The sequence below is a fragment of the Erpetoichthys calabaricus genome, chromosome 5 (genome assembly GCF_900747795.2).
Source record: "Erpetoichthys calabaricus chromosome 5, fErpCal1.3, whole genome shotgun sequence".
NCBI lineage: Eukaryota > Metazoa > Chordata > Cladistia > Polypteriformes > Polypteridae > Erpetoichthys > Erpetoichthys calabaricus.
In genome coordinates, this window is record NC_041398.2 from 40090220 (window position 1) to 40114872 (window position 24653).

At 39.6% G+C, this 24653-nt stretch overlaps 1 protein-coding gene across 2 annotated transcripts in view; it reads left to right on the forward strand.

The window, feature by feature from the left end:
- exoc6b (exocyst complex component 6B) overlaps nt 1-24653 on the forward strand; it is a 625017-nt gene that overhangs the window by 163590 nt on the left and 436774 nt on the right. For both annotated transcript variants that reach the window (XR_007935144.1, XM_028801461.2), the window contains exon 6: nt 8195-8399. Coding sequence is in view for 1 of the 2 variants with exons in the window: in XM_028801461.2 (XP_028657294.2) it covers nt 8195-8399 (205 nt within the window). In the remaining variant the exon portion in view is untranslated. The remainder of the gene's footprint in view (nt 1-8194; nt 8400-24653) is intronic.

The following is a 24653-nucleotide window of genomic DNA, read 5'->3' on the forward strand; positions in this document are numbered from 1 at the left end:
ATATGTATGACATGTATGTATACAGCTGTATGTCAGTCATACAGCTCAGTCGCTGGAGACAAGTTAGAGTCAGAAGATGCACACATCCTCCTCCTCCCTGAATAAAACTCTTGGCAGATCCCCACAAAGCATCTGCCTGGCCTTTTGCCTGCTGTGTCAAAAGACATTTGTTACTCAATGTCAAGCATGGATCTTGTCACAAATGGGTTATATGGTCATTTATTATTTTATCTAGAGAAAAATTGAATAGGACCTTTTTGTTCATCATAAAATGAGCAATCAGAAAATACAGAACAGATTTTTGATATGATCAACCGTTACTGAGAGGCAAATGTAAAAATCTTAACCAATGTTGGTCATTACCAGAAGTTTAAAAAAAAATGGACATGGAATGGTCGAAAGAATAATTCCTTATGAATTAAACATTCGTGATACCACAAGAAATTACCCAAGGGAAGATTTTATGGTACAGTACACAGTTGCAATTGTACTGGGCAATAATACAGAATTAAGTTCATTAACTTTTATAGTATTTATGATGTCTACAACTGAATGTAGAGTAAAATGAACAGGGAATTGAGTCAGACAAACTAAATGCTTTGGGTCAAATAAAGTAAACAAGATGCATGGACAGACAGATTGGTACAGAGGTGGCTTAATACCTCTCTGTCCATGTTAACCTTTACAAAGCTATTGTGTGTATGTATTCATTTCTTTCTCCTTATCATCCAACATATGCTGTTGTAGGGCAAACAAGCAGTCCGCTGCCTTCACTTATAAATTTCTTTGAGTGTGTGTGTGTTCGAGCTTTTATGTTCCTCCGTGTGTATAAATTTGCATTTAAAAAAAAAAAAAAAAATGTTGTGCAGAAATTTAGCAAATCTTTTGCCCCGGTCCAAAGATTAAATGAAGCAGGCTACAAAAATCCAGGTTAAATTAAACAATTTCTATGACATTAATCGTTAAACATAATAAATAATAATAATACATTTTATTTATATAACTCCTTTTCCATGCTAAACTACTTTTGAAAGATATGGGATTAAGTATTGAACAAAACAAGACCAGAAGCAATAGGTCTGGAGCCTGTACATAGGTTTTTGTGTTAAGGACAGTTATTTTGGTAACTGTTCTTTCTAAAATGTCTTATATTTGCAGGGATGTAGTCATCCGGGAGCTGTTCACAACAAAGAAAAATGAATCATTTGTCACTATTACACATTACTAAAACAGACAACCTTCTGCTTGTTAAACCTGAAACTTCTGACTTCCTGTTTCTTTATGCTAGAAATGTTGAGCATCCATCACAACAAACAAAAGCTTAAAGCAAATGGAAAATAACTGCCATATTTCTGGTTTTCCTTTTCTAGCTATAACAGCTTTAAGTCACCATTATGAACTTTCAGTGTTAGCAACGTTCATTTTAGTTACATCAGGCTGGACCAACTTGTCATTTTGCATATAATCTGTGTGATTGGTGGCTGAAGACTTGATATTGTGAAAAATAAAGGGGTAATGAGAAAAATAATATTCAAATTACATTATTTCATGTTTATTGTACCTGTAAAGGGAAAGAGTAGAGAAACTGAGTTTACTTTATTCCATTATTGTGTTACTAATTCAACATCGTTTAATTTGCCGCTCCTCCCTGAAGCACTGAAATGCCATTTTGACAGTTTTTTTATAGATAGCTATATAACAGAAGTGGAAAATTGATTTACTGCATTGAATGTTTGCACAACCACAAGCGATTTTTATCTGTTTTTTACACGTGCATTACAGGGAAGTAATCTCAACGTGTACTGCACCCAACCCCTTCTTTTTAGTCATCACAAATTGCACACATTGAGAATCCAGCTTTTGTGAAGGACTGTATTTTTTACTGTCGCGTTCATTTGGAGGCTGGGCGTACAAGTGTCAAAAATCAAGATCCAGGCCTTTAAAGACCTCTTGGGCACAGCCTTTAGCAGTGTGTCTATGGAGAGAATATCTACCTCGCCGAGAGGTTTACTTACCTTGCCAGTGACATTCACTTTTCTGATTACTCTTTCTAAGAAGTCAGTAGACATATTGAGAGAGCATGGTGGAAGGATCATGAGGTTTTACGAAAGGGGTGTGTGGTGCTCCCAATATCTATGCAGAGGAGCGAAGGTCCAAATCTTTAGAGTCCTGGTGCTTCCTGTTTTGCTATGTGGTTGTGAGACATGGATGCTATCCAGTAAACTGAAACGAAGACTGGACCTCTTCGGCACTGTGTCTCTTTGGAGAATCCTTGGGTATGGCTGGTTCGACTTTGTGTCAAATGAGTGGTTGCTCATGGAGCCCCAAATGAGGCACAGTACCTACGTTGTGAGGGAGTGTCAATTACGGCACTACGGCCATGTGGTATGGCTTTCAGGATCCTTATTATGGAGGACCCGAGTGGCTGAACTAGGCCAAAGGGATGCCCACTTAATACCTTGCTGTGGCAGATAGATGATCATTTCTGGGGGGTGGGACTGGACCGCACTGCGTGTCTGCTTGGGGGTTTGCCATTCGGGATCCCGAGCTGTTTTGTGGGTGCAGCAATGTGCGGTAGCAGTGAATACTTCCTGATTTGACCTGACTTCCTCACTACCTTTTGTTAAGTGAAAGAGATCCTTCAACTTCAACAAAAGATGTGGCAAGATGCTATATTACTAAGGCTGAATTGAGCCCAGAAATGTAATTTTGCTATTTTTCTATTGTAGAGGCTATGGTTATCAAAAAGAAAATTTCTATAAATTTTGACTTTAAGGTAAGTTTGAGACTGTAAACCTTTACTTGGTGGCTAGTGAATTGTAGACACACAAATAATGAATTAAAAATGTATTTATGTCTATGCACAGCTTTAAATTGTGTAAATTCTGATCAGATCAATGAAAATGCTTATGGTCTTCAACTTTTCAGAACAAAATGTGATTGTACCTGGCATACTTTGACAACTGACTGAAAAAAAATAGATACTGCTTCTTTAACAGTTTTATCTTTTACTGTTTTTATGCTTAAATTAATTTTTCACATAGTCCATACTTAAGCATTCTGCATAATCATTAGACTAATCTTTATACAGAGGGAAACAAGTAAATTCTAGTATGTCTGCACTTGCACCACCTTTCTTAAAGTGGAATGTTTTAAAGTGCAGTAAACATCCTTTTGCCTAATATATTCTTTTTGTTCCCTTGCATCATTTGATTGGCATAGAAAGTTTGTGTAGCTGTAGAGGTTTTGCAGTTGATACATTGTGGTTTTGGGCCTTTTTAAACATAAATTTCTAATTCACATCTATTATGTGTCATTTTAATTTGATGACTAGTGTGAAATTATGATCTAGCAAATTGCTTGTACAATAAATGCCCCAGCAGTACTACTTATGACACCTCCAATATATATTTGTACATTTCTGTCACTCATTTTTTCTTTTTTTTTTTTTTTAATTAGTTTTAAGTTTCTTTTTATTGGTCAGATCTTTATAAACCATAAGCAGCTAGATGCTTTAACATGTAGCACATTAAAGTGGCTGAATTTCAGTTATTTTGAAATACACCCCAGCGATAAATTGATAGAATCTTATTGGAGTTCTAAATGACTTAATTTACCTTGCAGATACAGTCTGAGTTAGACACAGGTCTGTGTTCTTTGCAGATGGAAGCTTTTAAAATACTTTTTTGTATTTTAAACTTTCTTTCCTTGCTTGTGGTGAATATTGAATTGGAAAGAATATTGGTTGATAATTTGGTTGGGTGTAAACCCTTCTGCTGGATTTTGCCTCAGATCTTAATAGCATTTTGAGGGTAATGGGTTTTTCTTTCATCAGTAAAACTCATTTTTGTAATTCTTTACACAGGGTTCATTTTGTTTTTTTCAGTCTTCTTAATTACATTTTACTGAATTATTTATATCCTTCCATCCGTTATTTGGTAATTATTAATTATGGCATTATGTTTGTTTCATACTTTATTGGGTAGCAGAAATAGTTAAGTAAAGCTCCCTTACTGGGCCTTGATTTATAACACAAATATAGTTAGTCAGTGCTTACAAATACAAGATCCTTTAAATGAAGCTTGGTATTGCACTGCTGTTGTATTTTGCCAATTACTTTTAAAGATTTTAGGAACGTAAACATCCAGTTTTTTTTTTCATCTCTTACAAATGACTTTAGGATAACAGAATTCCAATCGGTTTTGAAAACATCATCTTTACTTGCTCAGTATGCCCTTACTAAACCAGAGACTTCATGTGGATATACAAACACTGATGCTTTCTCAAATTTTGCTTTCTGATGTGTTCTGCAATGCTGGCATTCAAATCATGCTCTGTTTATTTAAATGGTAAACAATGCAATGCGTATTTGGAACCCCAAGCTCCTAGATTTAGATACCACTTTAAAGTCACAGTGTGAGCAAAAACTTATTTAATCTCAGATTAAAAAAAAATATGTATTTTTTTGGGGGAAATACTTACCTTTCTGCTGCTCCATTTCATCTAAGAGACAATATAAGAATACAATAAATTTATAGCATGCTGAATTTCAGAAATTAAATTAAAAATTATAGGTCAATAAAAGATGAATACATTTGATTTAGGTGTTACTACTTTCAAAGCTGTGTGTGTTGGCATTTCACTTTGAATGATGGAAGCTCCGCTATTAAAGTTTTCAGAACGATGAAGAACACTTTTTAGAACTCAAAGAATGTTGATTCTAAAGAGCCTTGTTTATTGGAGTTGTAATCTTATTACTGGTAACATTACGTTGCACATCCATCTATTAATGTACTAGTCAATGCTTGTTAGGTTAATATTACCTTATCTAGACAGCAGTATTTTTAAAAAAATTTCCACATTCATATTTCCTTATAGACGTGTCAAAAATGATCTGCTCATGAATCAACCTTATTATTTATGATATTTGTTTGTACAAAAAATAATAATGAGTACATTAGGATATTTACAGGTAGACCTTTATTATCCAAGTGGGAAATTTGTTTGCAGCAGAAATGTATAAACGTATAATGATGTTCTCCGGAATCAAGAAATAGGAGATGAGAAATGTTATCCATTTTTTTTATTTTAATGATTCAAGAACATGCCAAGGATTCTCACTTCAACAAAATTGCAGTGTTTGTTAAACTCTTTTTCACAACACTGTGTTTATTCCTATACAGTATTTTATACTTCCACCCTTTGGAGTAAAGGCAATGCTTCAATGCAGCTGTGGGTTCTGACTATTAACCTCCAACGTTACAGCCAGGTAGAGAGCTGTAAGCTTGATGAAGATGCAATAGGATGTGTTTGTGTCTTTTAAAGGAACAAATAAAGGTCATAGCATTGGTTTCCTGTGTGTACATAAGCCCAGTCTTTTTGGTTCACCATTGGTGAAAAGTTCTGTCTATCAGTTTTACTTAATCTAGAATTATTGTCCTTTGTTCATACCCTCCGAGACATTCTAATGATGTTACAAGAGCTGGAGTTGAATCATGTTATCAGGTAAATGCAATGTCTGTATTCCATTGAGGGATCCCACCATGGAAACAAACTTTTTAGCTGCCTATATTCGTATAAGCTAGCAGTCTTTTAAGCTAACACTTGTGTTCTAGACATAGCAATTAAAATTTGCCCCAATTATATACCATGTTTGTTATCTTCTTCTCACAACTGAGAGGGCGTGTTGAATGTCTGCTGATGTCACCCATTACAAAAATATCACTGTTTGTGCTAACCAGAAGCCATGGCTGACAGGAGAGGTCCACAGGCTTCTGAGGATCTGTGACGCAGCCTTTAGTGCCAGTGACACTACAGGACTAGCAACAGCCAGAGTCAACCTGTCCCGTGGCATCAGGGAAGCAAAAAAGCAGTACAGCAAGAAAATATCTGGACACTTTAGCAACACCAGAGATGCACAGTCTCTCTGGCGTGGCATCAAAACCCTCACTAATTACAAACCCTCACCACAGATCTCTGAAGGTGACATCACACTGCTTAACTGCCTAAATGACTTCTTTGGCCAGTTTGAGACACAAAAGAGCTCATCAGCACGAAGACCAACCCCCGGGCGAGCAGGCCATATGTCTGGCCCCAGCCAGTGTGAAGAGAACCCTCTCTAGGATCAGCCTACGGAAGGCAGTTGGACCAGACAACATACCTGGTCGTGCTTTGAAGGATTGTGCTGAGGAGCTCAAGGATGTCCTTGCTGACATCTTCAACATCTCCCTGGACCAAGCTGTTGTTCCCACATGTTTTAAAGTCACAACCATAATTCCTGTTTCTAAGAAGCCCCTCCCATCTAGCTATAATGACTATCGGCCCATTGCACTGACTTCCACCATCATGAAATGCTTTGAGCAACTGGTTATGCAGAGCATTAAGTCCATTCTTCCCCCCCTCCCATGACCCATTTCAGTTTGCATATAGGTCAAACAGGTCCATAGAGGATGCCACTTCTGCTGCTCTCCATCCAGCCCTCACCCATCAGGACTCAAATAACGTTCTATGTGCGAATGTTGCTCTTAGATTTTAGTTCAGCATTCAACACAATTGTTCCCCAGCAGCTAATGCAAAAACTCAAGCCATTTGGGACTCAAGACCTCTCTCTGCAACTGGGTGTTGGACTTTCTTACAGAGAGGCCACAAAATGTGTGGGTCGGCAATAACACCTCTAAGACAATCACGTTGAGCACAGGGGCCCCACAAGGGTGTGTGTTCAGCCCGTTCCTCTTTACCCTGCTGACCCACGACTGTGTACCAATCTACAGTTCCAATCACATTGTCAAGTTTGCAGACGATACAACTGTGGTCGGCCTCATCACCAACAATGACAAAGCCATCTACAGGAACGAGGTGAGCCAACTGGTCCAGTGATGTAAAGACAGCAATCTCTTCCTGAATGTGGGAAAGACCAAAGAGATTGTGGTCGATTTCAGGAGAGGTCATTCACATCACCCCCCACTGACCATCGACGGTGCAGCTGTGGAAAGGATAAGTATCACCAAGTTCCTGGGGACGTACATCTCTGAGGACCTCTCCTGGTTACATAACACCACATCACTGGCCAAAATAATCTCATTCCCGCCTCTACTTTCTATGCAAACTGACCCCTTACAACCCCAAACCCCCCCCCCCTCCATCATCATGTGCTCACCCTCACCAGCTGCATCTCTTTGTGGTTTGGAAGCTGCACTGCCTCCTGTAGGAAGTCCCTGAAACGCATTATGGATGCGGCCAGTAAGATCATTGGTGTCCCACTGCCCTCCCTCAAGGACATTTTCCACACCCGTAGAGCCATCAGCATTGCTGGTGACTCCTCCCACCCCTTTCACTCCCATTTTAGCCTCCTCCCCTCAGGGAAAAGGTACTGGAGCCTCCGGGCCCACTCCACAAGACTGTCAAACAGCTTTATCCACCAAGCTGTCAGGATGCTGAACTCTGTCCACTACCTAAGCCCCTGGACCGTAACAATAGTCACTATCTTCCAAGTACCCTACCTCAGCTGGTATTATATAAATACTCAATATTACATCTCCTGTTTTGTCTTTTTGTACATCTCATAAGCTACTCCATAATGCACCTTCTCTTTTTTTTTTTTTAAAACTGTAATTAGCTTTTGCACTAACGACTATTGCACATTGTACACAGGTCTACTTACAAGTTCTAATGTTATTTATCTTGTACTTTTATACTTTTTATATTTTATTGTACTATGAAGATGAGAAACAGTATTTTGATTCTCCTGTATGTTCTGCACATATAGTGAATTGACAATAAAAGGCTATTTGATTTGATTTGGGTGCCCAAACACAAGTGTTGTTTGAAGGCTGCTCCCTACTCCGTAATGTTGATGAGTTTACCTTATAAATATTCATGATTTTTTGCAGTGATGTTATTTTATCCACTAGATGACAATAGAAAGCTGTCTTGATAGTTATACAGACTTTACACAGTAAAGCAAATAATTACACATTACCCTGAGTCTGACTTGGGCTTAATTGGAAAAACACAGAATACCAAACCTGAGACGCACGTCACGGGGGTTGAGAAAGTAATTTTCAGAACACACAAGATTTTATGTTAAAAACTACAAGTGTCTAAGACCTTTTTCTTTCTAAGCTACTGCCAAGCTACTCTGTTTTGTGAATGACACAAAGAATCATCTAAGATTATTTTTTATATTTGTTTTCAGACACTACCCTGCTCTAAAAACCTTGGAACAAGTGGAGCACCATTACCTGCCCCATGTTAGCCAGTACCGTTTTTGCAAGATTATGAGTGATAACATTCCTCGCTTGCGCATGGAGATTAAGGATGTATCAATGTCTGACCTGAAAGATTTCCTGGAAAGCATTCGCAAGCACTCTGACAAGATTGGGGAGACTGCCATGAAACAGGTATGTTCTTTGTTACTCTGTACCTTTTGATCATTATACTCTTTGCAAAAAGTGTAATTTTGCAGAATTTAATAATTCCTGACCTGAATGCATTGCTATTGTTTTTCTTTTGAAGCAGTAAGTCTAAAAGAATGTTGGGTTACATAACACCTGTACTTTGTGGCGTAAATATCATGGAAGGTTATGCTTAAACTGTACAGTACACTTATGATGTCTAATATCATGGAAGGTTATGCTAAAACTGTACAGTGCTTTTATGATGTCTTACCTGAATCATTGTATGCAGTTTTGATGTCCTTATTACAAAAAAGACATAGCAGTGCTGAAGGAGGTCCAGAGACAAGTGGCTAGACTGATTCCATAAACCTGGCATATGAATACACTGAAGTTTTTGTTCCCTTTCAGGTTGAATAAACAGAGGTTTAAAATGACAAGACCAGAAGCTTTTTTTTGGTAATTAATATGATGGATATTAGCCGTTTTTAAATTATTAATCTAGATCACTACATTCGGGTGAAAGTTTTTAAGAGTAAATTTTGTACAAACATTGTAAAGTTTTTGTATTGTTTAACAAAGTGAACATTTAATATGTGGATTAAGTTCCTAAGCAGTCCAGAAGAAATTACAAGGTGGGGCATAAAGATCTCCCACATTTTGAAGGGGTATAAAAAATGAATGAAGCAATCTAAAAAAAATTTGTATATATTTCTGAAAAGTACATAAAAAAAGTTTTGTTTTAATGGGTTTTAAAAATCATATCAGACAAATGGTGGCCGTCATTAGCAATACATTGCTGAAGACCTTCCCGGAAGTTCTCTCACCAGGTCATCTCAGGTGGAATGGCGTTGACTTCCTATCTGATCCTTTCCTTCAAATCCTCAAGAGATCGAGGATGATGTTTGAAAACCTTTTCCTTTAGGTATCCTCAAAGGAAAAAAGTCACATGGGCTTAAATCTGGTGATCATGCCAGCCACCCCACGTCTCTCCTTAAAGAAATCAAATGCCCAGGGAACATTTCCCCAAACACTCCAAGCGAACTTCGTGCTGTGTAAGCTGTGGTCCCATCCTGTTGAAACCACACATGTTTTGCCCTAGGTCTGCCAGGTGATTTTCTTTTCAGTGTGGACCCAGTTGCTTGAAGGTTAGAAATCCATAGGAAAATTGTTTCCGATCTGGTACAGATGCATTTCGAGCGCAAAGTGTGTACGGAACGCTCTCAACATTGCTATCACAGAATGGTTGCTCTCATAATACGCATGAACAACAAAGCCTCAATATTCACCGGTTCAACTCTTGATGGGTACTGAAAACAGTAGAGCCTAACCTACCGATTAAGACTTATCCCACCTCTCTTCCCCCACTACAGCCCACAAAGTTCTCCCTTGAAATGTGGGAGATCTTTATGTACTTGGAAGGCCTTCACATCTTGACTTGTTGATTTCTTGAAAGAGTTTGATGAGCTACAGCAGGGGTAGGCAACGTCGGTCCTGGAGTGCCACAGTATGTGCAGGTTTTTGTTCCAACTCAGTTCCTTAACGAGAACTCAATTATTGCTGATGAAGCACATATTGCTTAAGTGACATTTTAATGCTTCATTTTAGTGGTCTCGCTTGTTAAGGTTCTCCAACCTTAATTGCTTATTTCAATCTTAAACTGCTGCATTCAGTGTTTTAATTGCTCCTTATTAGCAATAAGATGTAAAACAGGGGTAGGCAATGTCGGTCCTGGTGAGCCGCAGTGGCTACAGGTTTTCATTCAACCCAATTGCTTAATTAGAAACCAATCATTGCCAATCTCAGACCTTATTTAATTTTATGGCTTGTTAGTCTGTGCAATGTAAGGCTTTTATATCGTAGATTGTTTTCCTTTCCAAGGATATCATCCAAATGATTTGAAGCCTAAAACAGATCATTTTCAGTCTGTCACATTTTTCTATTAAGTGTTTTATTAAATCAAACCGTGCATGATGAACACACACAGATGTAATTGGAAAAAAGCTAGCTGGAGAACTGCTGGCTGCTTTGTCTTTTACATCTTATTGCTAATAAGGAACAATTAAAACACTGAATGCAGCAGTTTAAGATTGAAATAAGCAATTAAGGTTGGAGAACCTTAACAAGCGAGACCACTAAAATGAAGCATTAAAATGTCACTTAAGCAATATGTGCTTCATCAGCAATAATTGAGTTCTCGTTAAGGAACTGGGTTGGAACAAAAACCTGCACATACTGTGGCAGTCCAGGACCGACGTTGCCTACCCCTGAGCTACAGTACAGAATGTTCAGTTTAATGGCTTGCTGTCATCAAAACTTTTTCTCATCAAAACAGATTTTATGCATAACTCTGAGTTGGTACTTAAGTTTCCCCTTGTCTCACAAATTGAATTATCTATGTTAGTAAAATGGAGAGAATGGATGAAATAATGAATACATATTTACTTTAAAATATTTTTGTCTGGTTTATAAACCACCACCCAACAGTGTAAAGCACTTTAAAGTGGTATTTATAACGAATGGCTTTATATAATGGAGACTGATTGTAATTGTTTTTTGAAATTTCGATAATTGGATTAGTTAAAGATCTTCTTTCACACTTGTTAGTCTTTTCCAGAAAATACCTATTGTTTGTGCAGTTATGTTTGCATTGCATTTGTCTACAGTTTAGCAGTTTAACTATCAACATAGAGAGGGAATAACTTTAGAAATATCAGACAGTTCTAAAATTTCAAATATATACTGGAAAAAATGTCATACATTCAGTTGTTCTTACATTTTCAATTTGTTCTTAATTGTACTGTATATTCTTGCTTGATTTATAAAGCACCTTGTAAAGTAGCTTGCAACACATGGCGGTTTAGTCAGTAAGTCTTAATTGATAAGCAGAAGAAGGAAAATGTTATAATGTGATCAAAGTTCTTGACAGTGTGGCATTTTGTTATTAATAAAAAACATTCCCTTCTCCTTGTATTTATTATGCATTTTTTAGCACCTGTCATAGCAAAGTTCTTTTCTGTCTCGTTGACTTTCTTTAGTGCATTTAAGCTTTGAAGCATTGACCACATGCACAAGATATGCTGATGAATGTGCATCAGCTGGCCATCATTCTTCCTGTTTGGTTTTGCTCCAATTACTTGGGTTATTATCTGGAGCTAATTCATAAATAAAACTTAAGTATAGTTTTTGACTGACATTAACTCCAAGAAACAGGTGAAATTTCAATTTTATAATTTTTAAGTAGGACAGGTACATTTAAAGCAAACAGGGTGGCATTTGTCGAGGAAATTAAACATAGCATCTGCCTCTTCTCAGAATTAATAATAATAATAATAATAATAATTCATTACATTTATATAGCGCTTTTCTCAGTACTCAAAGCGCTATCCACACAGGGAGGAACCAGGAAGCGAACCCACAATCTTCCACAGTCTCCTTACTGCAAAGCAGCAGCACTACCACTGCGCCACCTGTGAGGTGTCAGTCAAATGGAAACTATAGATGGGTCCTTCCTTAACAGTGCTCTAATCATATTCAGAAGAAGGTAACAGTTTTTTCCTGTAGGAAAAAGACTGTGCTCCCCATCATTTCTGTGTATTTTATTCTTTGCCTGAGCTGCTTTTACAGGCTTATGTTTTTTTCCTGACCTATAGATTGACTACAGTATACACCTGGCTGCTTGGAGAATCTATTCTAAACTTGTAATTGGTTATTGAAGACGTTTCCTTGCACGTAGTTGCTAAGTTGGAGCTTACTGTTTATTTAGATTAGTTTGTATTCCTCTATTTCCCGATACCACATCATATCGTCAATTACACACTGTAGAACTTTTGAAAACACAAGTTAGGAAATGAATGGTTAAGTAGCAAGCCAAACAAGTTAAGTACTATAATAAACATAGAAGAGTAGTTCTTCATGCATTGGGGACCAGATTTGGTTGAGGGCTCACCCCCAGTCTAAGGCATCAACTAAATTTGCTGCAAAGCTAACTCCCAAATGGTTTGGCTCTCCTATTGTATTCTGTAAATTAGGTCCTGTTGATTAGCGCGTACAATGGGCAGCTGACACTGGGGTGAAAATGTATATGGTGCATGTGACCAACATGATGCCGTACCTTTGGCCCTTTATTTGGCCTGGGGGTGGGGAATATGTAGCGGGTGCCATGTATACTATTGGCCTTTTGTTAGTTTGTCTCTCCTAAATGTATACTAGAAAAAATAGATTGCTGTGGGTCTGCGAATTTGTGGTGAGTGGGTTAAATAGGATGAGTGTTGGTCACGGAATTCCGAGAGATTTCTGTAAAGAATATTAAATTTTACTGCTATCATGATAGCGGTGTTTTAGTTATGTGGCTGCACGGGGCTTAGTTGGTCTTCTGGGTAGTGGTAGTTGTGGTGGTCTTGTGTTGAACACCCCAAACTGCCATAAAGCTATCCATCTCCAAGCTTGTGAACTGAGGTAGTCTATCAGTGATTTATAAATCTGAGAACTCCCTGAGACCAAACTTCCGGTTTGAGTGAACGCTGGCGGGACTGGTCGCCGCTGCTCACCGGTAACTAGACTACGTGATTTTGTGGGTATTTTTTATTTATTTTTTTGCCATTTTGTTGACATCTCTGCGTGGCTGTATATGCTGTGTGTGCATTTAGCTTCATCCTAACCTCCGTTTCGTTTGAAACTTACCGGCTTATTCACTGGACGTCTGAGCTGCCTCTGGCCTCCTCACCTACAATGTGGACTGGTAGGATAATCGCCTGGTTAATGCTTGTTTGGAGTCTTCTGTCGCTCGTTATCCAACCTGCGACTGGCCTCGTCCAGTATCCAGCTGCTGAGCTTCTTCGACTGCGTCTTCTCCAGTCTGTGCCTCTGCTGTCGGTGCTGTATTTCGACCCGGACGTCATACTTCTCCCTCGTCGGAGATACATCCACCGTGGGTCTCGCCGGAGATTCCGAACGGACGTCTCGAAAGGAATTAACTCTTTTTGGTCTGATTTTCGGCACCCTCCACACAACACAGATAGGAACGCTGATCATAGCGTGTTGGCCAGCTTAGCTCGGTCGACTAACACCACTGTCAAATGCGACAGCAACATTGTCAGTTTTGGTCTACTGAACATCCGCTCACTCACGAGCAAGGGACATCTCATTCAGGATCTCCTCATTGACCGTAAGTTTGACTTTCTCTGTTTAACTGAGACTTGGCAGCAACCTCAAGACTTTTCACAACTTAATGAATGCACCCCCCCGGGGTTTGTTTACACTTGTCAATCCCGTGCCTCTGGCCGTGGAGGAGGTGTCACGATTATTTATCGCGAGAAGTGGAAAGTCCTGCCGTTGTCTGCTCCTGCTGTTAGCTCTTTTGAATCGACTGTGTGTCAACTGTCTGGCCCAGTTCCTACCATCATTGCAACTGTCTACCGTCCTCCTAAGTCAAACAACAATTTTTTGAACGATCTTGTTACCTTCCTTACTCATTTATCTGTAATTACCCCAAATATAATTCTGCTGGGGGATTTTAATGTACATCTGGACAATATCAATATCCCTCTCACTAGAGACTTTTTATCTTGCCTGGAGAGTTTTGGATACCAGCAGCACACTGATGTTCCTACTCATTATAAAGGACATATCTTGGACCTGATCTGCTGCTCTGGTGTTGTTTCTTTTGATCTCACAGCAGATGAACTCACTATAACCGACCATTTTCTTCTTTCATTCAATGCCAAACTTACCTTTTCTGTTCCTAAGCTTCCACATCTCATAGCCTTTCGTAACATTAAGAATATTAACTTGAATTTGCTGTTTTCTAGAATCGATTCCCAAATGGACTTTTATAATTTATCCACTCCCATAGAACTGGTCTCATATTATAACACCTGTCTTAATGGTATTCTTAATTCTCTGGCTCCGCTAAAAACCCGTTCTGTTTCTTTTTCTTTTTCTGCCCCTTGGTTTACGCCTGAACTTCGGCTTCTGAAAGCTAAGGGCAGGCAACTTGAATGGTTGTTTAAAAAATCCGGACTCTTTGTCCACAAAGAGATGTATAAAAATCATCTTCTCTATTATAAGGATTGTATAGCTCAAACCAAGTCTAATTATTACACTCAGTTAATTACTCGTAATACAGGTAACACCAAGACTTTGTTTTCTTTACTTAATAATGTTACACAACCTCCAGACTCTTTACCATCTCACCTTTACTCAACTGCTTTCTGTAATTTTCTTAGGTCTTTTTTCAACGAGAAAATCCAAAAGATACATCAGCACCTTGGTCCAGATCCTCTCTATATTCCTTCTGAACTACACTCGCCTATTCACTTTTTCTCTTCTTTCCAGCTTCCCACTTCCTCTGAAATTTCAGATCTCATCTGCAAATCCAAGTCATCTACTTGTCAGCTGGACCCCCTGCCTACAGTTCTGGTTAAAGCCTGCCTCCCCTCTCTAGTCCCTCTCATTTCTGCCATCATTCACTCTTCTCTCACTACTGGTATTATTCCCTCATCTTTTAAAACTGCTGCTATAACCCCAATACTAAAAAAACCTGGTGCTGATCCTACTAATTTCAATAATTTTCGCCCCATTTCTAACTTGCCCTTTATCTCCAAAATTCTTGAAAAAATAGTAGCTATCCAACTTCACACCCATTTATCTCACAATAATCTATATGAAAAGTTCCAGTCTGGTTTTCGCCCCCTTCATAGTACAGAAACGGCACTTGTTAAAATTACTAATGACCTCCTTATGGCTGCTGATTCTGGTCTAATCACTATTCTCATCCTCCTTGATCTGAGTGCGGCCTTTGATACTATTTGTCATACCACTCTCCTTAATAGATTATCTCTGATTGGCATTACTCACACTCCACTTGAATGGTTTAGATCCTACCTCTTAGGCCGCACTCAGTTCATACAACTTAAAACCTTCACATCCCAACCCACCACTGTTACTTCTGGTGTGCCCCAGGGCTCTGTCCTGGGGCCTCTTCTTTTTATTATTTACCTTCTTCCCCTTGGCAATATTTTTCGCAAATATAACATTAATTTTCACTGTTATGCTGATGACACCCAGCTCTACCTTGCTGGTAATCCCACCTTCTCTTTTCCACCACCCTCGCTTATTGACTGCATTGCTGAAATTAAATCCTGGTTTTCTTCGAATTTTCTTAAATTAAACAGTGACAAAACTGAGGTTCTCCTCATTGGTTCAAAATCATCATTATCCAAAACCAATAATCTTTCTCTTATTATTGATGACTTTGTTGTTTCCCCATCATCTCAGGTCAAGAGTCTGGGTGTCATCCTCGACAGTACTCTATCCTTCCAATCTCACATTAATAACATCACCCGGTCTGCTTACTTCCACCTACGTAATATTAATCGCATTCGCCCCTCCCTCACTCCTCACACCACTGCCATTCTTGTTCATAGTCTTGTCACTTCTCGGCTGGACTACTGCAATTCACTCCTCTTTGGTCTCCCGAATAAATCTCTTCATAAGCTTCAGTTAGTCCAGAATTCTGCAGCACGTATCATCACTCAAATCCCATCTATTCACCATATTACTCCGGTCTTGCAGCAGCTTCATTGGCTCCCGATTAAGTTTCGTATTGATTTTAAGATTCTACTATTAACATTTAAGGCCATCCATAACCTCGCCCCTCCATATCTGTCTGACCTTCTTCATGTTGCCATTCCATCCCGTAACCTTAGATCCTCTTCCTCCACCCATCTGACTGTCCCTCCCGCCCGTCTAACCACCATGGGGAGCAGAGCTTTCAGCCGTTCTGCTCCCAAGCTCTGGAATTCATTGCCTGCGGATCTCCGAAATATCAAATCATATTCATCCTTCAAATGTAAACTTAAAACGCATCTGTTTAAAATGGCTTTTTCTTTTTCCTCCTGATTATAATGGTTTTGTTTGGTTTTAATTTCTAGATTTTCTGATGTTTTAAGTTTTTTATAATTGTGTCTTTTATTTAATTAATTAATTATTTATTTATTTATTGTTGTTCGGTGTCCTTGAGTTCCCTGAAAGGCGCCTTGTATAAATAAAATGTATTATTATTATTATTATTATTATTATTTACTTCAGACAAATCAAACAGCTCTGCGCATTTATTGAAATAGTCCATTGTCACCATTAAATAGGTTTTCCTTGTTTTAGTGACAGGAAGTGGTCCCATTAGATCAGCCCTCCAAGATTCTCCAGGTTCCTTCACTTTAGTGTGCTGAAGTGGTTCTACTGGAAAACCAGGCAGGTTCTCATACTTTTAACAAAAGGCACAGGTCTTCATGTGTCTTTAAATGTCCTTTGTAACGGTCGGCCACCAGGCCACCTCTAATATTCTCTTCAGCCATCCTAGATGGTCACCAAAAGGGCTGTGTGGAAATAAGCAAGGAACTCAGGAACCTGTTATTCAGGAATAAGTAGCTGATATTTGTTCCCACCCAACTTTGATGGCACACAGCAATAGAACATGCCCTGATGTTCCTGAAAAGTCATGTGCCCATTTCACTTCTCAGTGCTATTTCTTGGCTCTTGACAAACACGACTGATGGACTGAGCTTGAACTATGTCGTGTAAGTCCAGAGGCAGGTCTGTTCATTGAGTTGACACTAGGACACTGCGGAAGGTATTGGTGGTTCCAGAACTTTGGAAAATGCATCTCGTAGCACATTTCCTGAGTCCTTCCGGTAAAACTCTCTTAAGGTAAATTGTTGAAGACACAGATCCCACCAGATCAATTGAGATAAGGTCCTGGGGCAATTAAAAGCCCAGGCCAGTGTACGGTGGGTATCGGGATTAATAAAGTATCTATCTATCTATCTATCTATCTATACACTTAAAACAGAACTAACTCAAGAAAATGCGTATACAACTGGCAGATATTCTTTTTCAGAACATGAATAATTGAGCTCAGGACCAATTAAATCGGGAAGCATATACAATCACCTGTTCTTCTCCATCCTTGGTTTGTGTGAGGACAGCCTCAAGCCCCAAGTCACTGGCATCCATTTGAACACGAAATCTAAGGTGTGTATCAGGTTGTGCCAGAACAGGAGATTCCAAAATTGAGTTTTTGAGGTTCATAAAAGCGCCTTCACATTCTGGCGTTCACTCCCAAGGTACTCCCTTTCTGGTAAGCTGATGTAAAGGGGCAGCCATGTTAGCCAGTTGAGGAATAAATTTGTGGAACCAGCCCTCCATCCCCAAGAAGTGTTGCAAAGCTTTGATGTTTTACAGGAGAAGGGTACTTCACAATGATCTTGTTTGGGTCCACCTTGATGCCTTCGGCAGACACTATGTGCTCCAGGAAGCTGAGGTAGGATTGAAAGAAGTGACACTTGTTCATGCTCAAGGTCAGCTGTGCCATGTGGAGTTGGAAGGAGATATCATCAAGGTCCTGGAGGTGTAGTTGCAATGAAGAGGAGAATATAATGATGTCATCAATATACAAGAAGCAGGTTTTTCCAATCAAACCCCTCAACACTTCCTCCATTAATCATTGAAAGGAAGCCCCAGCATTTTTAAGCCCAAAGGCCATGACCAGAAAATTAAATAAGCCTTCAGGCCTTCTCTACACTAACTTCTCCCATACATGTTTGCCAATAGCCTGACTGAAGATCCAGTGTGCTTAAAAACTGCTGCTTCCCTGAAGGATTCCAGTATTTAATACACCAAGGGAAAGGAGTAGGTGTCGTGGTGGGTTTTGGCATTCAGATCCTTATAATCGACACAGAATCAAAAGGTGCTGTCTTATTTCCGGATCAACACCACTGGACCTGGCCATGCTGAAGATGAAGGTTCAAGTATGTCATCTCTCAACATACGGTTGACCCACACATTCATAAGCCTTCTCTTCATCAGGGAATACCCTGTAGGCCTTAAGACAGACAGGGACCTCATCAACAGTGTGGATGTGATGGGTAACTATTGATGTGCATCCTGGTTTGTCTGTCTATACCGCAGGCCATCTTCTCAGCAGATGGTGCACATCCTGGAGTGAAGTACTTATGCTTGCTTCTATGGAACCCATCTCAGTAACTGATTGCACAAGATAATAACAAAGATTGGGCCACTGTAGCTCTTCTCGAGCACTTTTCTCAATCCTAAACACACTAAACTGGGCAGCACATAATCCCTAGTCTTTGTATGCAAAGTCATGACTGTTGCAATGAGGAGTCCAGACCAAGGAGCAGGGGCATGGTCAAGTGAGAATCCTCCAAGATGTATATGTCCACCTGCCAAGAGACGCAATGTAATGCAAACCGCATTGTAACTTTGCCAGTATCATCGTACGCCCTACCTTCAGCCAAGAAGAACCTAATTGTACCACCTGCCTCGGACAGCTTTTGGGGTTTTTTAATCTTTTCTCACAAGCTGCGCTTCATTAAGGTAAGGGTGCTTCCGGTGTCTACCGCCACATCCCTGATGATATCCCTCACAGGTACTGGCACCATTAAGAAGGGGTAACTTGAGTTCGCACAGTGGTAAGTTCAGCCCCGGAGGATCCATACTTTTGTTGCTGACCACAGCCACCTGGCAAATTACTGCCTGATAAGTCCTTATTTTTTTTTGTTTATTATCCCTCATAGCATCCCAGTCTTTCTCAGTCAAGGTACCAAATTAATTCAGTGATTGTACTGAGCACACAATACCCCTTAAAGCCACAGGATTACAAGCACCGAGTATACATCTCACAATGTCGACTTCTGATATAGAGGGATTCCATTTTAAGCATAGCGCACAGTATATGTAAGCAAAATCCCTAATAGGTTGCATATGTTCCTGTTCAGTGTTCATAAGTTGCTGTTCAACTTCAGCCTGATAATCCTCTGGTAAGAATACTTACAAAAATGTGGCACAGAAGGAAGACCAGTCTGCAATATTTGCCTTTTCTGCCTGTCACCACGACTGCGCTAGACCGCTCAGCGATGCATTTCAAAAGCCCATCAGCTCCACACTAAAGGATGGAGTTCTAAAAATGAATCCGCCTGCTCTAAAAATTGGAGAACCTCCGATGATGAACATGAACCTTCCAGTGTGGGAAATTCCAAGCGCTGTGTTAGATGTAGCAGCAATGGAGACCTGGGAATCCATCCCCTCCATAGAACTAGACTGCCGCAATCACTGGCAATATGTTTACAGTCCTAACTGTTGTGCAGGTCACCTTCCCATTGCTGATCTTTTCTCTGGAGACAAGCAATTAGTTTTTGCTTTAACCGCTGCAGTCGACTCGTGCATCACCTCCATCATGGTGTCCATTGATCCGTGCAGTGCCACTTCATGAGCTGCAGCCCCTTCAGCCAATTCCTTGATCTGATTGTGCATGTCATCCATCCATTGTTGCATCTTTGTCCACAACAGTGGCAGGATGTCCTTGCCTCTTTCCACCTTGGGTGTGGATATGTACAAATAATCCAGCAGGCTAGCTTCCTCGTCCACCTCTTCATGCACCCTGACTGTGACGTGCCTGCCCAGTTCAACCCCTTGCTCCAGACCCTCACTCAGACCGGAAGCCTCCTGTGCCAAATCCTCCAGAGTCATCTGATCTAATGCAGTAAAAGTCAGAGAGGGCACCACTAATCTTTACCACTATCCCAGGAGACCAAATAAGCCCCATGCAGCTGCACGAACAGAACACCACAATCATGATGACAGTAATGATATTCTTAACAGAAACCTTTCAGGGTTCCGTGACCAACAGAATGCCACCCACTCAATATAATCCCAAGCCCAGCACTCATTTTTTTTTCAGGTATACATTAGGGAGAGACAACCTAACAAAAGGCCAATAGTACATGTGGCACCTGCTACAAGCTGAGTATTCTAGAGCAGTGCTCCGCAACCAGTGTGCCACGGCACATTGGTGTGCCTTGAGCCGATACAGGTGTGACGCGGTCAAATAAGACAATTTTCTAACTAAATAATATTTCAACGGTCCTCTTTAGAAACACAATAACGAGAATACGTGCAATGAAATATTCGCGTAAATAGACTTTTAAAGGTTTCATAATTTTATGTGTCATTTCTCTGAATTAATCCCATCGCCTGTCGCCTACGACGTAGGCCCTACGTAGTCGCCAGACAACTCCGTAGTATGCTGTGATAGGCAGAGCGCTCCATGCCCTCACCTAGATTCAATTCAAGCCGACGTATTAGTCGTGCTACGTCGCATTCACTCGTCTTGCGACAGTAGTTATCATTCATTACTATTAGTTGTGTTGCTGAATTATGTATGGTTAACGTTCTTCGTGTGATTCATATTTAGTTTTATACCCCTTTAAATATGGATACATTTTTACGTGGAAAAGATTCGTCTTCACGTACAGATAATGAAGAACCCAGCACAAGTGTTGCAAAAAAAACAAAGAAGATTGTGAAAAGGAAGTACAACGAAGACTACATTCGATATGGATTCTTGTGGTGTGGTGACGAAACAGCTCCAAAGCCACAATGCATCATTTGCGGCGATCAGCTATCAAACGAGGCAATGGCACCCAGTAAACTAAATCACCATCTAAATTCAAACCATCCCAGCTGCGCCAAAAAAGACAAACAACTCTTGTGTTAATTAAAAATGATAAGCGGTCATGCTTAAAAGATCTTGACCAAGAACTTCGGGTTGCGCTGTCAAATATTGAGCCGAATATAAAACTTTTGTGTTCATTGAAACAAGCGCAGGTATCACATTAATCAGTCATTATGTTATAATAATTATTAAGATTGCATAAAAGTAAATATAGTATAGTTTTTATGTATGTATACTTATAATAAATGTATACTTATAATAAAAAATGAAAATTTATTGTAAAATTTGTGTATTAAATTAATATCTATATATCAGTGGCGTAGCTGGAGATCATGTTTCCCGGGGTGGTGAAAAATTTGACGCCCCAAAGCTGAAAGAATTTTTTTTTGCGTCTCCTCAAGGAACAAAAAAAAAAGTAAACTACTGTAGTTTGGACGCTTCTAAATAGCTGGTGCTCAGAACAGACCACCCCCCCCCCCCCCCCCCCCCCCCCCCCCCCCCCCCCCCCCCCCCCCCCCCCCCCAGCTATGCCACTGCTATATATTTTAGCTTTTGACGTGCCGCGGAATTCTAGGAAGAACTTTGGTGTGTCGTGGGTGAGAAAAGGTTGCGGAGCACTGTTCTAGAGTGTAGAACATTTTCCCCATGTTTTTTGGTAACAATTTTGACATCACTTATTTGCTTAACATTTATTTTCATGAGTCATTTTTTTCTTTGTTTTTGGCTGCTCCTGACATATTTAATTTTTTGTATCTCTTTCTATTTGTGTTTCGTTATGATGGGCAACACACTAAGGTTCCTTATCCCTTGTAGCTTGCAGTGATGGCCAAGGAAAACATTTGTTCATTTTCTTGCAGGAAATGAGAAAGCAGTTTATGATATAACTGAACATTATGGCGACACCTTTTGTCCAACAGCAAACAATATGAAACACATCCATGGGGATACAAATTCTCATGTTATGTTTCATAATCCATCTGTCAGTTATCCAGGTGAATACTCAAAATATCCACAGTGTATGCAGTTTGTGCTAAAATATTAATAGTTATTTCTCTAAAGTTCACATGGGAAAATATATTGGAGAGGCACATTCCCATAATTCTGTACTTTTGAGCTGAAGTCAGGACTCTTGACAGTTAATGAGGGGAAGTATTGTTTAACAGTAGTGTTTATCATCTTGAGCATTTTGATGGCCTGGTTGCCCATAGATGGCATACTTCCTTGAACCAGGGTTATCGATAGTCGTGTCTGAGGATGAGCTGAGCAGCGAGGACACATACTAAGCAGAGGTGGTAAAGTGCCTTTATTCCACAATGTTCAAAAAATAAAGTGCAGTGTTTTGTCCAAAAAATGAATAAATAATCAACAATAACAACATTGTCATTGGTGGAAGTTAAAATCACAAATAATCAAAAAATGGTTCAAATTAAAGGTTAAAATACTGGTGTGATTAGTCCTTTAAAATCCCTCCTAAGCATGCGTGCTTCCATCTAAATATGACTGCTTTGCTACTTACCCAAAAAGGTCTGATCAGCCAACAGAGCCAACAACCTCAAGTCATTCATTTACTGGCTTGCGTAACAAGAACCTCATGTGGTCACTTCTGTGATGCCCCAAGCTCTGCCCCATCGTTTGTCCGCCTTCTTTCTCAAGCATCCAAAGTACCCTTTAGAGCCATGTTGGTCACTCCTGCTCCCTAAGTGCTCAACAGGCACGACCCCTACGAATGAGTGTGCTGGGGCCATTTCCTAACCGCTTACCTCCACACCTTAGCTGCAATCCCATCTTCTCCTTTTCCAGTGACCTCCTCTCTTTCCTTCTTTCTTTTTGTTCTTCAATTTCTGATTATCCTGCATGAGATAAACTTATACTATAGCAGACACAAGTGTCTGAGTGCTAATGAGGAAACTGGCCGAACTACATGCGTCTTACCATCAAGCGTGCTCCACCAGTTCCCCTGTAAATGTCCCAGGGCTACTCAACTACAGTACTGCATGGACCTATGCCTGAGCGCACCATTTTTATTTGAAAACTGCACACCGCTGAGGATCTCTAACTCATCTTTTCACAAGCATAAAAATATATATTTTTTTTATTTCTGTCAGGAGATTTTCCTTTATTTAGTATAGCCATACTTTAACTAAAGGATAAATTAAGAAAAATATTTTCCCCAACAAACATTTGAAACACTGATTTGCATAAACACACTTTTTTTTCCAAAATTGACCTGTATAGTCATTGATTGTTCACAGTATAATTGGCTTAAGAGCAAATTACAACAAGGAACCCTCCCCCCAATACCCAAACAGTTCCAGTCTGGACCCATCAAAAGGGTGTATTAGTAGTATGCACTATTTCAATTGAAGAAAGTTTAAAGAAATAAGGTTGTATAGTCAACCCTGGTGTTCCTGTAAAGTATCAGTGAGTAGCTTTGGTAAGCCAAAATTGGGTGAAGTTTTCAAAGCAGTGTTGGAGTGAACCCCAATCCTTTCGTAACTCTTAACTGTAATCCTGGTAAGTATGCTGAACTTTTTTTTCTGTTTGATGAAGGGTAAAGAGGGATGGAATACAAGTGGGGCTCCACTAATTACCTCACCCCATGTGCATAATTCTCCTTCTATCTTTACTGTTTTTGGCTTATCAACCAACTTGAAATCCCAGACAAGCTTCAGCTGTAGGCGCATCTAGATATCTAATAAAGCCAAGTAGCATATACTGTACCTAGGCACTATACCAAAGCACACAATTTGAGAAAGTCTTGTAAAAAATGTTTTTAACTCCTCTGTGTTCCTTTCGGATCTTCTGCAGCAGTTCCAGATACAGCCAAACAATAAGTTATGCTAGAGACCCCGTAGAGACACAGAGATTTGAATCTACTGTAACAGATGATGGCTCAGATAAAAAGGTCTTGAGGGGAAATAAGTCAAGCAGAAAACCTGTTTTTTTGCTTATAAGAATGTTCAAATGGCTTTAAGGTCTATGGTTTAAAGTCATTGTGTAGTACCTATATACTGTAAATGCAATGAAGCCGTCTTGTGGGAGTTAGGGCCTGTTATAATACTTGAGAACTTATATGCTGTTAACTTTAAGTCACCGAAGAACTCACTGCGTCTTGTCCCTGACCTCAAGACCTTTCCTCTTGTTGGCAACAAAGTGAGTCCCTGACATTTCTAGTAGTTCAGCCAAAGTTGAAATATAATTACTTGGAGGAGCATTGGTTGAGATGGTATGTATGCATCTCCATTGCTTCCAGCTTAAACCCCCACTCCTCCAAAATCCCAAAAAACCCTAAAGGCAAGACTTTGAATCTGTTACAGATTTGAAAGCATGTGTTAAAGTTCTCTCTGATGTGATTAAACCAAAGGACTCATGGGAGAGTTGGCATGAGCCCCAGCAAGACATATGTGAATAGGGTTGTTTTAAAGAGAGAAAAGGCAAACCTTCAGATTTCTACTTTCAGAAAAGAGGAAATATCACACTGTAATTTTAATTCCTTTATCTGATATCCTGTGGAAATTTAATCGGTTCTACTTAGAGAAGCCTTATATTTGTTTAGTTTTTTCAGTCTTAGCTTACTCTCTGGTCACTCTGCAGAATTCTTCAGATCAGAAAGAATAGGATATCTTTGATCCAAAAATCAGAGCAAGATTAGCATTTCCCTGTGAGATGCATTTTGTCTTACTTTTATATGCTGTCATCTAAAGACTGAAAGAACAGTTTTCAGATTT